The sequence below is a fragment of the Triticum dicoccoides genome, chromosome 6A (genome assembly GCF_002162155.2).
Source record: "Triticum dicoccoides isolate Atlit2015 ecotype Zavitan chromosome 6A, WEW_v2.0, whole genome shotgun sequence".
NCBI lineage: Eukaryota > Viridiplantae > Streptophyta > Magnoliopsida > Poales > Poaceae > Triticum > Triticum dicoccoides.
The window spans coordinates 440,736,899-440,750,262 of record NC_041390.1 but is presented as its reverse complement, the minus strand read 5'-3'; the positions used below and the strand labels follow the sequence as shown (position 1 = coordinate 440,750,262).

General features: G+C 42.9%; 2 protein-coding genes across 2 annotated transcripts; one reads left to right on the top strand and one right to left on the bottom strand.

The window, feature by feature from the left end:
• Positions 1-903: 903 nt before the first annotated feature.
• Positions 904-5,953, top strand: LOC119317175 (adenosine kinase 2-like). Its single transcript, XM_037591585.1, has 13 exons — positions 904-1,105; positions 1,660-1,713; positions 1,808-1,854; positions 1,954-1,985; positions 2,071-2,172; positions 2,271-2,338; positions 2,928-3,004; positions 3,798-3,895; positions 3,970-4,040; positions 4,242-4,308; positions 4,382-4,504; positions 4,907-4,967; positions 5,545-5,953. Exons 1-13 carry the CDS (start codon positions 1,014-1,016, stop codon positions 5,685-5,687), a joined length of 1,035 nt encoding a protein of 344 aa, XP_037447482.1. The 5' UTR covers positions 904-1,013; the 3' UTR covers positions 5,688-5,953.
• A 3,897-nt stretch (positions 5,954-9,850) lies between these two features.
• Positions 9,851-11,522, bottom strand: LOC119319290. The gene is made up of 4 exons (XM_037593777.1): positions 10,678-11,522; positions 10,467-10,577; positions 10,327-10,383; positions 9,851-10,239 (listed from the first exon to the last, which is right to left on the bottom strand). The coding sequence occupies exons 1-4, from the start codon at positions 10,689-10,691 to the stop codon at positions 9,963-9,965; spliced, it is 459 nt and encodes a 152-aa protein (XP_037449674.1). The 5' UTR covers positions 10,692-11,522; the 3' UTR covers positions 9,851-9,962.
• Between the last annotated feature and the right edge of the window lie 1,842 nt (positions 11,523-13,364).

The window sequence follows — 13,364 nt, the reverse complement described above, 5'->3', positions numbered from 1 at the left end:
TTTTAGGAAAGTACATACGTCATGTTTATTGTTCCCCAAACTATATGGTTCTCACATATTGAGTTAAATGAGACAACAACTATTGTAGTATGTTGCATCATCTTCTCCTTATTTTTCTCATTGGGTTTGCAGGAATTTAGCAACATATTAAACACCTATCTCCTTACATTTTTCCTACGGGATTTTTAAGGAGAATCTTTATCAAGATGAAGTCTGCTCACATAATCAAGCATTGATTAGGGAAAGTGTTAAGATCAATTAGTAACAAATGTTAATTAAGGGATAATCCCTGCTTTTACTAACCGCATGCAGTTGCATATGCCGCGTCGGTTCCCGCTGAACAGACGCCTCCCTGAACAGACACCTTTCCTAGTGGTGTCTCCTCCCTTTGTAGAAAATAGCAGATCTCATCTAATATAGGACACACAGTTTTCATTATTACTACTATTAATTCTACTCTCAACACCATTCACATTCACAAACCTGAAGTTGCTGTGCTGGGCTGGGCAGCACAGACCATCAACCGGGTTGGGGTTTTGCTCTTTATTTAAGCGGGACCATCCCCGCACCACTCCCGAGCACCGACCGATTTCTACACGGTTGGTGGGCGAAAAGGACCCACGCATCGATTGCCCCACCAAGAGCAATCTCTCCGCTCTCCACTCACAGCGCAGATCGCTACTGTGCACCAATCAAACGCTGCGGCGTGTCAACCTCGGCCCCGCACGTCAGCGAGCACCCAAGAAAAGAGTTGGTAGCAGTACCACGTGGTGGGTAGGATAGATCTTCTTCCGCTGCCCCTCCACCTGCAAATGCAACGCTCACCAACCACGCAGAGCCACGGAGGGTGACAGGCGGGCCCCGCGAGGTTTGGTCGAGGCCGACTAAAACCCCCGCCGCACCCATCATCCCACCACCACCACACCACTCGAACGAACCTCTCGCCATTTGCCAACAGACCTCAGATCTCGCTCTCGCCTCCTTGCGCAGCCGTCGTCGAGAGCAGCAAGAAAATGGCGGCGAGCAACCTCGAGGGTGTGCTCCTGGGGATGGGCAACCCCCTTCTCGACATCTCCGCCGTCGTCGACGAGGCCTTCCTCGCTAAGTACGCGCCGATCTCTCCCGCCCGCTTTCTGCGTTCCGATCTGTGGTTTTGAATTTTTCTTTTTGTCTCCGTTCGCGTTAGTTTTTGGATCTGTACGGTCTACTCTTCTTAGCTTCGACGGATTCGTCGCCTCTCCTCGTCAGATCCGAGACGACAAAAAGTGCTTCGCGAGTTCGTACGGGCGCAGCACGGGACCAAGAGTCGAACGAATAATTTTATTTTTGACAGTCGAAAGATATATCATGTCACTTATCCAAAGTTATGCAACATTATGCAATGGATCAGTTAGTTATCTCGTGAATCACCCGCGATTTCTCTTTTCACCAATTTCATGCGCGACAGGTTTCGCTAGTGTTCCTGTTTTTTTGCCGAATTTGTTGGCATAGATCTCCGAATTTGATATGCTGTGTAAGTTGGTTCAAATTGACGCTGGAATGCTGATCAGTTGTTTGACGTAGTGCTTCATGCTTGGCTTTGATGCTATACTGTTGCTTGAGTATTATGCAACTTGTGTTGTAATCATGACTGCTGACATGCTCCCTCCTCTGTTTTAGGTATGATGTGAAGCCGAACAATGCCATTCTTGCCGAGGACAAGCACTTGCCCATGTAAGCATCTATGTCGTTACCAACCATACGTATCCCAGTGCCGTTGTTTTGTACAATGACAGAATTTCTTACCTCATACTGTGATTTTTGGCAGGTACGATGAGTTGTCCAGCAAGGACAATGTTGAATATATTGCTGGAGGTAATGTTTTTTTTAACATGTATAATGTGCTATTTCTTTTCATGTTGTTGATTTTTCTGATTGGCTATATCTTCTCTTTGATGTTCCATGATGTTCCAGGAGCCACGCAGAACTCTATCAGGGTTGCCCAAGTAAGCTCGAAAGACAAGTAAAACCATGACCAGCCAAAAGATTTTGCTAGATCTGTTTGTTTACTTTGTATCATGTATTGTGCAGTGGATGCTTCAAACTCCTGGTGCAACAAGTTACATGGGTTGCATTGGAAAGGACAAGTATGGTGAGGAGATGAAGAGCGCCGCTAAAGCTGCAGGAGTTACTGTTAGTTCTTGAGCTTTTTTCCATTTTATCATATAAATGTTTCTGTTCTATTGGTTAACGGACTAATGTTGACTTGGTCTTGTCATGTATTCGTCTAGGCTCATTACTATGAGGATGAGGCTGCTCCTACAGGCACATGTGCTGTCTGTGTTGTTGGTGGCGAAAGGTATGCCACCTACGACAATACCTCTTACCAGCTAGTATTGTGTTTCCTTCTATTTTGTGGCTTTACACTGTTGTATTTGAAATCATTTTTGTTTGATGATTCATTATTCATATTTGTAACGTATAGTTGTATTACTAACTCACTTAATTAAGACCACAACATTATTCATATTCTGAATGATGATGTAATACATCCATCCAGGTTCTCTATAAATGGTAATAGTTGTATGTGCATCTCGCTTTAATTAGGGAAAATGTTTAACACTGTCAAACATGTGTGCCATCTATTGAACTATCCTGTGGTGCATGTCATTTTGTAATTCAATGAAGTTAAGTTTCAATCTTGTCTCGACTTGGGAGGGACGTGTATATGATTAGAACAGTGGACAAAGTTATTTAATTTCAGCGAAGCACGTAGTTTTTAAACAAAATGCCATATAGCTTTTGCAAGGCATAAACACACAAGTCTTCACATTGTTTATTTCTTAATTACTTAAATGTGATTATTCTGTCCCATACTTTTACAACATTTAGATCCTGAGCATCTTCTCTAACAATATCTGAAATATATATTCTTTTTATCTGGTCAGGTCATTGATTGCAAACTTATCTGCTGCGAACTGCTACAAATCTGAGCATCTAAAGAAGCCAGAGAACTGGGCACTAGGTATAGTATTTGTTTTCAGCTCTTGTGAACTCTCTTAGCTTGGATTATGTTCCTCATTGCTCAATTGATGCTGACATCAGCTTGGACAGCTTGTAATCACAGTGCAATTTTCTAAAGAAATGGACTGTGATTAAACTGTTTGGATGTACTTATACTGGATAGCTGAAATCTAGAGTGCAACCAGTTCTAATTTCTGTTTGGATGCCCAGAGTATTGAATTGCAAATTTCTGACTAAGTCATCTCCATACCCCTCATTCCCGCGTACACAACCTGGCCTCCGTCCCCTGGCCCTCATCTCTGCGTCTGTCTGATCAGCGTGGTCGAGCTTCTGCCCTCTGGCTCTCTTCTCCCGATGCAGGAGTGTCGTCCATTGTCGAGCTCCTGGCCGCCGTGGTCGAGCCCCTTATTGTTTCTTATGGAGGGCGAACGGAACTATAAGTTTTACAGTACGAGCAATTTCAGTGCAATACGGAGGTCGACATCTCTGTAATGAGAGAAAGAGTGTGCAACTGTGTGGGAGTGCCACTTGAAATTGAGCCAAGTTTCCATCACTCAATACCATGACCATCCACAGGGCTGTATTAGAGGCTTGCGAATACCAATTCACAATTCTGGGCCGAATATACATACATCCAAACACAGCATTAATATTTTGTTTCCTGAACGATTAATTGAGGTGTCTTTTTTGTGTGGAAACTGTAGTTGAGTTGTACATCATCTTCTACTTCGCTATATTATCGTAATTTCGTGGATGACTTCATTCCTGACAACCGTGACATTTGCTGTTGACAGTTGAGAAAGCGAAATACATCTACATTGCTGGCTTTTTCCTTACGGTGTCCCCTGAATCTATTCAGCTTGTTGCTGAGCATGCTGCTGCAAATAACAAGGTAAGGTTCAGAACAGAAAAGTTCCCTGTGAAGTGGCGGTCGCCAGTGTTTGTAATCGACCATTTTGTTTCCAGGTTTTCTTGATGAACCTCTCCGCTCCCTTTATCTGTGAGTTTTTCCGTGATGCCCAAGAGAAGGTTCTTCCGTAAGTTTACCTGCTCCTCTGTGATGCTAAATGTTTTGGACATTATTTGAGATACTGTACATGAGCTTAACTCAAAATGCATAAGCAATGTCAAGAGATGTTCCCATGTTTGCCACATCCTAATCTTTCAGCCTGTTAAAGTTTGGTAGTTTATAGAGATTTTGGGTCATTTGGTTAAGACATGTTTTGTGACCACTTCAGGTATTCTGACTACATCTTTGGAAATGAAACCGAGGCAAGGATCTTCTCTAAAGTCCGAGGGTGGGAGGTAATCACTCAATCCTTGTAAAATGATTTTATTTGCTTATTGTGCTGCTGAAAAATTACATGTAATTTTGTAGACTGAGAATGTCGAGGAGATCGCTTTGAAGATCTCACAACTGCCTCTGGCTTCTGGAAAACAAAAGAGGATTGCTGTGATTACTCAGGGTGCTGATCCAGTAGTTGTGGCTGAGGATGGGAAGGTATATATTTTTTTTCAGTTTGATGCATGTCAGTTGCATTATAGGCTCATCCTTTATTCATACATATTTAGTTATAGCAACCTGCTGGTATGCAACTGCTTGTTTGAAAGTAAATAACCTATATATTTCTGTTGGATTTTGTCCAATTATAGGCTGTGGGACAAAAATAGGAAAATTGCATATTTTAAGGATAGCTAATTCTTTCCTTTGACAATAAATCTGCCGTTGTGGGCATATTTGCAAAGCAATCTGTTTTTGTCACAGTTGTTTGCTTATTCAAATGTCACATCAAAATTTTGATTCATCACAGAACGGGCACTTAAAACTTCATGTAGAATTTAGTTGAGTCAATCTATGTGAAGATAATATGCGAAACCTAAATATTATTATGTTTTTGAATAGGTAAAAACATTCCCTGTGATCCTATTGCCCAAGGAGAAGCTTGTTGACACCAATGGCGCTGGTATGCTTTTTCTTTTGTATAATGAGTTGATTTAATCTTTCTGTTGCTTCAAAACTAGCCACTGTTATAAGGACACTGCTTAAAAAGTTGCTTTCATTACATATTATTAAATATTGAAAAAGCTCATGTAAATCTAATAGTCCCTCCGATCCATGTCGCTGATTTAGTACATTTTACTAAAATGATGTTATGTATTTATCAAAACAATCTTGACGTAAGCTAATTAACTAAATTCTCATGATAATATAAAAAAGGAACATCTGCACCAGTTGTTGATGGCACTAATTGATCAAATGTATAATTGAGCTGTTTCAGTTGTGCAAGAAATGCCACTATATTTTGAGTCGCAATTCTAAGAAGAGTCTCCTCCCGGATATTCATCTGTAGCAGTATCTAGCTGCACAATTACCTGATATTGAGAATTCAGCATTCATGACAATCTGAGACAGATGCATGCTTGGTGAACATATTCATTAAAATTGCTGCAGAAACAGCAGTCTGATTTGTAATTTGGATACCGGGTGTCAGTTACGATTTTGCTGCTGCCCCTGACTTGTTACACCCCGTTTCTTATTAGGTGATGCGTTTGTTGGCGGCTTCCTCTCTCAGTTGGTTCAAGGGAAGAGCATCGAGGACTGCGTAAAGGCCGGTTGCTACGCAGCAAACGTTATCATCCAGCAATCTGGCTGCACTTACCCTGAGAAGCCTGACTTCAACTAGACCAAATTCAGCGATTCTACGGAAAGCAACACTTAACCGCTTGATGGTTCGGCTTGTTCTCCCTGTATTATTTTGAGGCTTTCCGTCTGATCCGGCCTAATTTTCGGCCGTGGATATCTGTTGTACTGCTATAATCGGTACCTTTATCTTTGGTATAAGGCATGGTTGCCATTATATGGGGTGTTACTTGTGGCCGTCTTATCCAAGTATATGCCGAAGCGTGGTCAGACCGACGATAGTGCTTGAAGGCAGTGGAATTTTATGGACGTGTTTGTTTTGTGAGAAGTATGGCATAGTGTGGCTAATGGTATGTCTGTCAGTGAACCAAGGGCATTATTTGCCTGTCGTGGCTAGAAATAGTGCAGTGCGAATGTAAGTTGCTCCTTGTGACAAACTGCGTGTTCAGACCAAGAAGCCCCTGCTGCCTGCTACAAGGACAGGTTCCAACTATATATAGTTCGCTGTGCTAGGTTTGTTTCCCTTATGACAAACATCGTGTGTGCTTAACCTTGGCTGACTCCATTTTAAATAACTGTTGATTAAAAAGAATCAAATGTGTTTTGGTTGTGGGGAATAGAAATTTGAAGAGAGATGAGGAGGGGGAAGGGTATGTTTTGTTTTGGTTGTGGGGAGGCAGTGATGGGGAATAGATATTTGAAGAGAGTTGAGTAGGGGGAAGGGAAAAGGAAATTTAGAAGGTCAATTATCACTTATCTTTTCATTGGCCTCCCCCTGGCAATTCACGTATCCCACAATAAACTTCTAATCCTGATACCGATGACGTTTAACTACAGTCTGTAGCATGCTAAGAAACTGGCAGTGTGGAGCACGTCACTTTGACCTAACTTGGCTTTGGGAATACTCCACTTTTCTTGCTCCACGTAGTAATAACCATCCACATGTGGTTGATGAATCGATCACATCACTTGCACGTCAGAGGTACGGGATAAGATTACCGAAAGAGTTTTTTTTTCTACAATAATGACTTTAAAACGTGTATGATGGATCAATCACATCGGGCACACATCAAAAGGCACGGGGTTAGGTTTAAAGGGGTATTACGGAGGTCAGGTGACCAGAAATGCATCAGGAGAAGCATTGCACCGCGCCGAACCTGAACCTGAACGTACGCGGGCGGCTCCAGCACAGACCTAATTTCCTTTTTGTTCGCTTGCTGCAAAAGAAGCCCCTGGACGTATGCATGATGCATATATCCTGTTGTCGACGGAGCAAAACCATACTACCTACCATTGCCTTCGACCAAACAGCTAATACGTCAGTTCCAACTTCCAACAATCCGCGATACACGCAATGCCCACTACGTCCTAACGAGCGCCTTTATACCGCGATGCAACAAATGACAGGGACGTCGGAGCTAGTACGAGCGTGCGAGGTCCCAATGGGCGCGCGACACACCTGTTCGTTGTTGCTGGCCATGTTCTAACCAAGGCTTATCTTGAGGAGACACCGGAGCGCAACGACGAGCACACGGCACATGCGTGGTTCCCTTCCCTGTAGCAAAGTTGGAAGTTGCATCGCTCTACCATACTCTATTTTCTCGAGCAATGGACTGCTCACTTCCTAACCCTTACAGTAGAAACTACTCATAGTTAGAGCATCTTCAATCCGATCAAGTTAATCCAATCCGCTTTGAGATGCTTTTAGGTTAGGCGTTGTTCAACCGAGCTGCCGGAGTGCCGGTGTCACTGGGCATAACCGGCAAGAAGGTACTCATGACTAATTGATGGAGTACGTTCATACTTTCACTCTCTAGCTAGCTAGGTAGCTAGGTCACGTAGCGCAATGATGTTGTTTAAGATAAGGGAGAGCACTTGTAGACAATCCCCTCACTCTCGGAAAAGCTAAGCTAGGAGTATCTCAAAACACATAGGAGTACTCCTATGGAGCGTAGCGCAATCATGCTGTCCAAGATAAGGGCAGCCCAAGGGAGAAGAAGAGGAGCACTGCTACATGGACGATGGTTGGCGGCCGATTCCTGCACGACAAAATATTGCAGCCATGTATTCCTTTTGTTCAGTGGGTTGCAGCCGTCGATAATGAGTGTCGTGCATGCAGCGTCCGCCAACCATCGTGTGTACAGTATTTCCGGAAGAAGAGATAAGGATCTGTCTCATCACGTTCCTGGCTGACGGAAAGATACCGACCGTGCATGTTGGCTGCACCTGCCAGCGCTTTACATTCGTGTACACCTCCGCTCCGCCAGCGACACCGGTGTGTAGCAGCACCACCGGTCCACCACCACGTGTCTTGCCGGTCCGTGAGAAGCACCCCTCACTCAACCCTCAACGTGACATGCCACCCCCACTCCGCGCTGCTGCCCCATCGATCACATGGAGGAGACTCCACGGTACAGGCCAGATTTTTAAACGAAGCAACGCAAGTCATCGAGACTGTTACAAGCAACCGGGTCTGCCAGAAGTAACAGACCAAAAAACAGAAACAATTTACATCCCTAGAAGTTTGAACGCAGACCATATTGAATCAAAGTTACCAAAAGGGAACCTAACATCTTTTTTGAAGCGATGCAAGGCTAGACATAAGTCACCGTCTAAGACGCGGCAGGAGCAGAACGAAGGGGGGAGATCTCTACATTTTTTTTTCTTCAACATCATTCTGAGTGAGCCTTCAACGTCCTACCTCGGTTCTTCCTCGCGCACGCGCTCAGGCCCAGGCCTAGACAATCCTGAGCAGCTTTCCTCTTCGCCGATCCAGAAGTTGGAGGCATCTTCTCAGCAGGACCGATTGATCGCCTCCACAGAGAATCTTTCATTGATGCAGCGATTCGTTGATCCTTGCCGGTATTATATGGGTGCTTGTCCATGGTATCCCCTGAAAACACATATCATTACGCATAGTCCAAATGCTTCAAATAGTAGCAACACAGGCAATATTGACAACAGATTTCTTATTATTCACATTTCAAAAGGAAGACAATTCAGCCATGTTATTAGGGATACTGAACTCAAAAGAGTCAGCCATATCACTCCAAATCTGTCTAGCAATTACGCATTCAAAGAACAGGTGGCAAACTGATTCCTCCTCATCACAGAATAAGCATTTTAAGTTATCCACCACCCTTCTTTTGTTCAAATTGTCCCTGGTAAGAATTTTATTATTAAAAGCTAGCCACAAAAAGACTAGATACTTGTGAGGTACAACAATCTTCCAAAAGTTTTTCCAGACAGGAGTAGAAACTCCACCCCAGTTAATCATGAAATAAAAGGATTTAACCGAGTAAGTCCCTGGCGCTTCTAAAAGCCAAACAGGTTGGTCCTCTTCGTTAGATAGGGTTTTGGTTGACCTGATCCGAGCCATCTCTCCATGAATTCAGTCCCCACACATCTACTGAAAGTAAGTTTTAGATTGAGGCCATCCCATATCTAAATATTTTTTGCAAACGTAAAAAAATAGAATAAAATTAGATGCGTTCATTGTCACACCTAAATGCTACCTGCAAATTTTTACCGGAAAAGCTTAATCTTATTTTTTTACCAAACGAAGCACTATTATTCCGTTTTGCGTGAAAATTGTCAAACACGCTATGTGAGGCTAACATGAACATCCAAACACAAAAAATCTGAATTTTACATTTTTTTAATTTACTGTTTGTCCAGAAGCATGTGCTCCCAAGAGCCAAAACGACCCTCTGGAACCCTCATGTGAGATTAGTATAAGCACAAAGGATGAAAAGATGTCAATCAAATGGCTAAGGATGTCGACTTGAAATATAACCTGACCCCCTTGATAGTTTAAGGGTGAATTCCATATATGCCACTCAAAACTTGCCCGTACCCTCACATGCCATTGAAAATTTCCCTCCCCTAAATATGCCATTGAAAACTTGCACTGCGTACAGATATGCCCCTATCGCGAGTTGACTGTTAGTTGACTGTTAAGTGGCAGTTGAAAAGACGATTTTACCCCTGAACATACCTTGTGACCATTTAGCCAAATGATATACTGATTTCTATTGTATTCCATTTCAATAATTTTTACATGAATATAAGATGAGCGATGAACTTTTTAATTAATTTCAGCATGAAAGTACAAAACAAGTAAAATAATGTTAGTACAAAAAACAAAATTTCGGCAGCATTTTCGCTTAATTAGCATAGAATCACAATTTGCATCTCATGAGCAATATACCCTCACAAACATCAAAGTTGTTACAAGACCATATTGGTTCATCACAACACAAAACAGAGGGGTCTCAACATGTTTTAATGTCAAACATACACCGAAACAGAGCACACACTACAAGTCCAATCTAACAGGTGCTCTTTTGCTCCTAGTGCTCATAGCTGGGCTATGAGATGTCCTTTTGCTTCTTGTACCCATGGCTGGGCTATCATGTGGAGCAACTTCGCTGCATTTTTCTTTGCCTTTTGGCGTCTGCTCTCCAACAGCAACAACTCGTGAGGCAATCTTCTCTTTGGCAGCCTTACCCTTTCCCTTTCGCGGCGCACTCTTCTTAGATTTTTCCTTTTGTTCCCCAGAAGCATGTTTTGGTTCTTTAGAACCCTTGATAGATCTGTACACATAATGTTTATCTGGTAAGCACATTGCATGGTTCTGAAAGGTGCAAATCAGCAACTAACAAATATAGATGGAGATATACCTCACTAAACTAGAACTTGGGCCAACATCCTCATTTATTTGAGAAACTAGATCAGTGCTGTTTTTAGATATCAAAAGATTAACCAATGTTGTGCAATGTTGACAGGAGTATAAGGACACGCAAGTTTAATGCAATCTTACCTAGATGGGTATACCATGACCGGAGCAGTTGTAGAAGCACATGCAACTACCATGGCCGCCTCAGGGTCCTGTATGGCACTCTTCTTCTTTCTCCTCTTCTTTGGTGGCCCCCTTAAAACAAAACAGGGTTATAAAATCAGAAAATGTAAATTCAGGAAAAGTAAATACAAGAAAAGTAAATACATGCAGTAAATACAGGAAAAGTAAATACCTTTCAAGAAGCATAGCTGCCTTTTGTTCAGGATCACCATCTCTACAACTGTGCCAATGGTGCCCATATCGTTTACAGATTGGGCATTTGTGAGCCCCTTTTGACCTTTCTTTGGATCCTTTGTATCTATTCTTTCTTCGTCTCCCCGCTACGCTCTTTAGTATAGGTGGTTCTAGGAAGAAGCCATGATCACATTTGGGCCATTGAGACTTGTCAACCAATCCAGGAATGATATGCTCATATGCAGCCCTAAACTTTTCCACACTATAACAATCATCAACATAATCCTCTATAGACCCTCGAACATGCCCAATGAATGCAATAGCATGCACACAAGGCTATCCGCAAACCTGCCACTCTCTACAAGTGCAAGTCCACCTGCTGAGATTGACAACATGCCTATAACCACTCCCAGCCTTGCACTGCACTTCAGCTTCAGTGTCACTAGTTCTTGTTACCTGAAATGTCAAACCTCTGCTCTTCTCATGCAATTATTTCACAATGTGTGGCATAATTCCGCCTTTCCATTTCCTAGAAACCTTCCTTCTCTTATGCCACATGATCATTTGCTCGTGCCTCATCTTGTCAATGAATTCTGGAAGATGCATTCCTTTGTAAGGCTTGATCCATTTGTTGAAGGATTCAACAAGATTATTGGTCACATAGTCCACCTTTGAGAGTGTCGTGAACTGGCTCCTGGTCCATAACCTTATGTGATTCTTTTGCAAGTAGGATATTGCTGTTGGCCTTGCTTGTTGAATAGCTGTTATGTGCTTGTTAAAATGATAAGAATTCCATGCATATGCGGCTGGCCAAAGGTGATCATCATATACCTTGCCTCGAAACTTCTTAAAATTCTTTACCAAGTGCCACATACACTCCCTATGTTCAACCATAGGGAATATGTCAGCTACAGCTCCATCAATACCCTTTCCCGCATCATTGCAAATCATGAGACCTTCTGGTGTGCCAATAGCATCTTTAAGCCTCTCCATGAACCAAGCCCAGTTTTCCTTTGTCTCGGAGTCGATTACTCCAATAGCAAGAGGATACATCCAATTGTGGCCATCTACAGCAACTGCGGCTGCCAATTGACCTTTGAATTTGCCTGTCAAGAAAGTGTTGTCAATAGCCAAATATGGCCTACAACATGTAAGAAAACCATCTATGCATGGATTTAATGCAAAGAATAACTTTGTGAACCTTCTCGCTCCAAGCGATACTTCATGATCAATGACAAAAGAGCTACCAGGGCAAGACTTATCAATTTCTGCCTTGTAGCTATACAACTTGTCAAAACTTTGATCCCATGACCCATATAACTCCTCAAGTGCTTGCTCCTTTCCCTTGTATACCCTCTTGTAGGGCACGGTCATATGGTACTTTTCACTGATCTTGGTCTGCAATGCAATGGGTCCCAAACTAGAATCTTCATGGAGCCAAACTTTGACTCTATTAGCCACCCAATTCTGGTTTGCATGTTTGGATGTTTCATCTTGTCTTGTGCTTGAGCATGTGTGACCATGTTTGTTTACCACCACCTTGATGCTACCCTCATCCATCCTAGCGGCATGAATTCTCCACTTGCAATTCTCATCACAACAATGGGCCCTGAATCTCGAAGGATCAGTCTTGTCAATTTGAAAATCGAATTCACGTGCAATTGCATGTTGAGCTATTACCACTCTAAACTCATGCATGTCACTATATACTGTGCCCTCTGTCATTGGTGGATTTTCCCTATCATATGAAAAATCTGGAAGGTTAACGGGCTCAGCATCTTTAATTTCATCCTCCTCATCCTCTGATATGTCATCATCAGAAGATTTTTCCCTATCGTCGGACACAAAGTTAGGATCTTTACAAGGCACATCACTAGCATCACCTTCATTGTCACTATCATCTGAGTACATGTCTTCCTCGTTTACACCAACATGTCCATTTTCCTCAAATGGATTTGCTAAGTCAGTTCCAACTAAGGGACATCCACTCCAACACTCTCTTCTATTGGCCATTCAGGTTTATCAGGTCTAGCATTGACATTATGAACTGTAATCCTCATCTCAATTGTTTTTTTACTACCAAACTTAGCAAACATAAGCATGTCATGGTCAGTACTTAATTCATGGATTGTTCTGTTGGACTCTTCAAAATAATGAAGTGTCACTGTTTCATTCATACGCCATGGATATTTCTCTTCAATTTCAGCAACAAAGTCTTTATAATTTGTCGTGTCAGAGTCAATGACCATATTGAACATATAGCCACTAATGCCCTCTCTAAAATGAGAGCCAACAATTTTCATGTTCATTAAAAATGATGAAGCTGCATCCATCCTGTGAATGAACAGGATACCACCATTCAGACCGCAATGAACTAAATCGATTGCTACCAATTTAAAATTTCGGGAACAAGCAATGTGCAGAAGAATTATACCCTGCTGGGAGCCAAGGAGGAGGATCTGTCGCCATTCGGGTTGCCGCCGGTACTTGATGCGCTCCCGTCGCCACCGATCTGGCATCCGCCGCCGCCTTTGGGGGTGCTTGCTGCGGTGCTCCCATCGATGCAGATGTGGCAGCCGGCGGCGCCATCCTGCTGGCACCGCGTGGGAAGGGGGCCGCGGCAGAGACCAACCACTCCACCGCCGGGGCGGGGAGCGGCAGCTGCTGCTCGTGTCCGGTGGGACG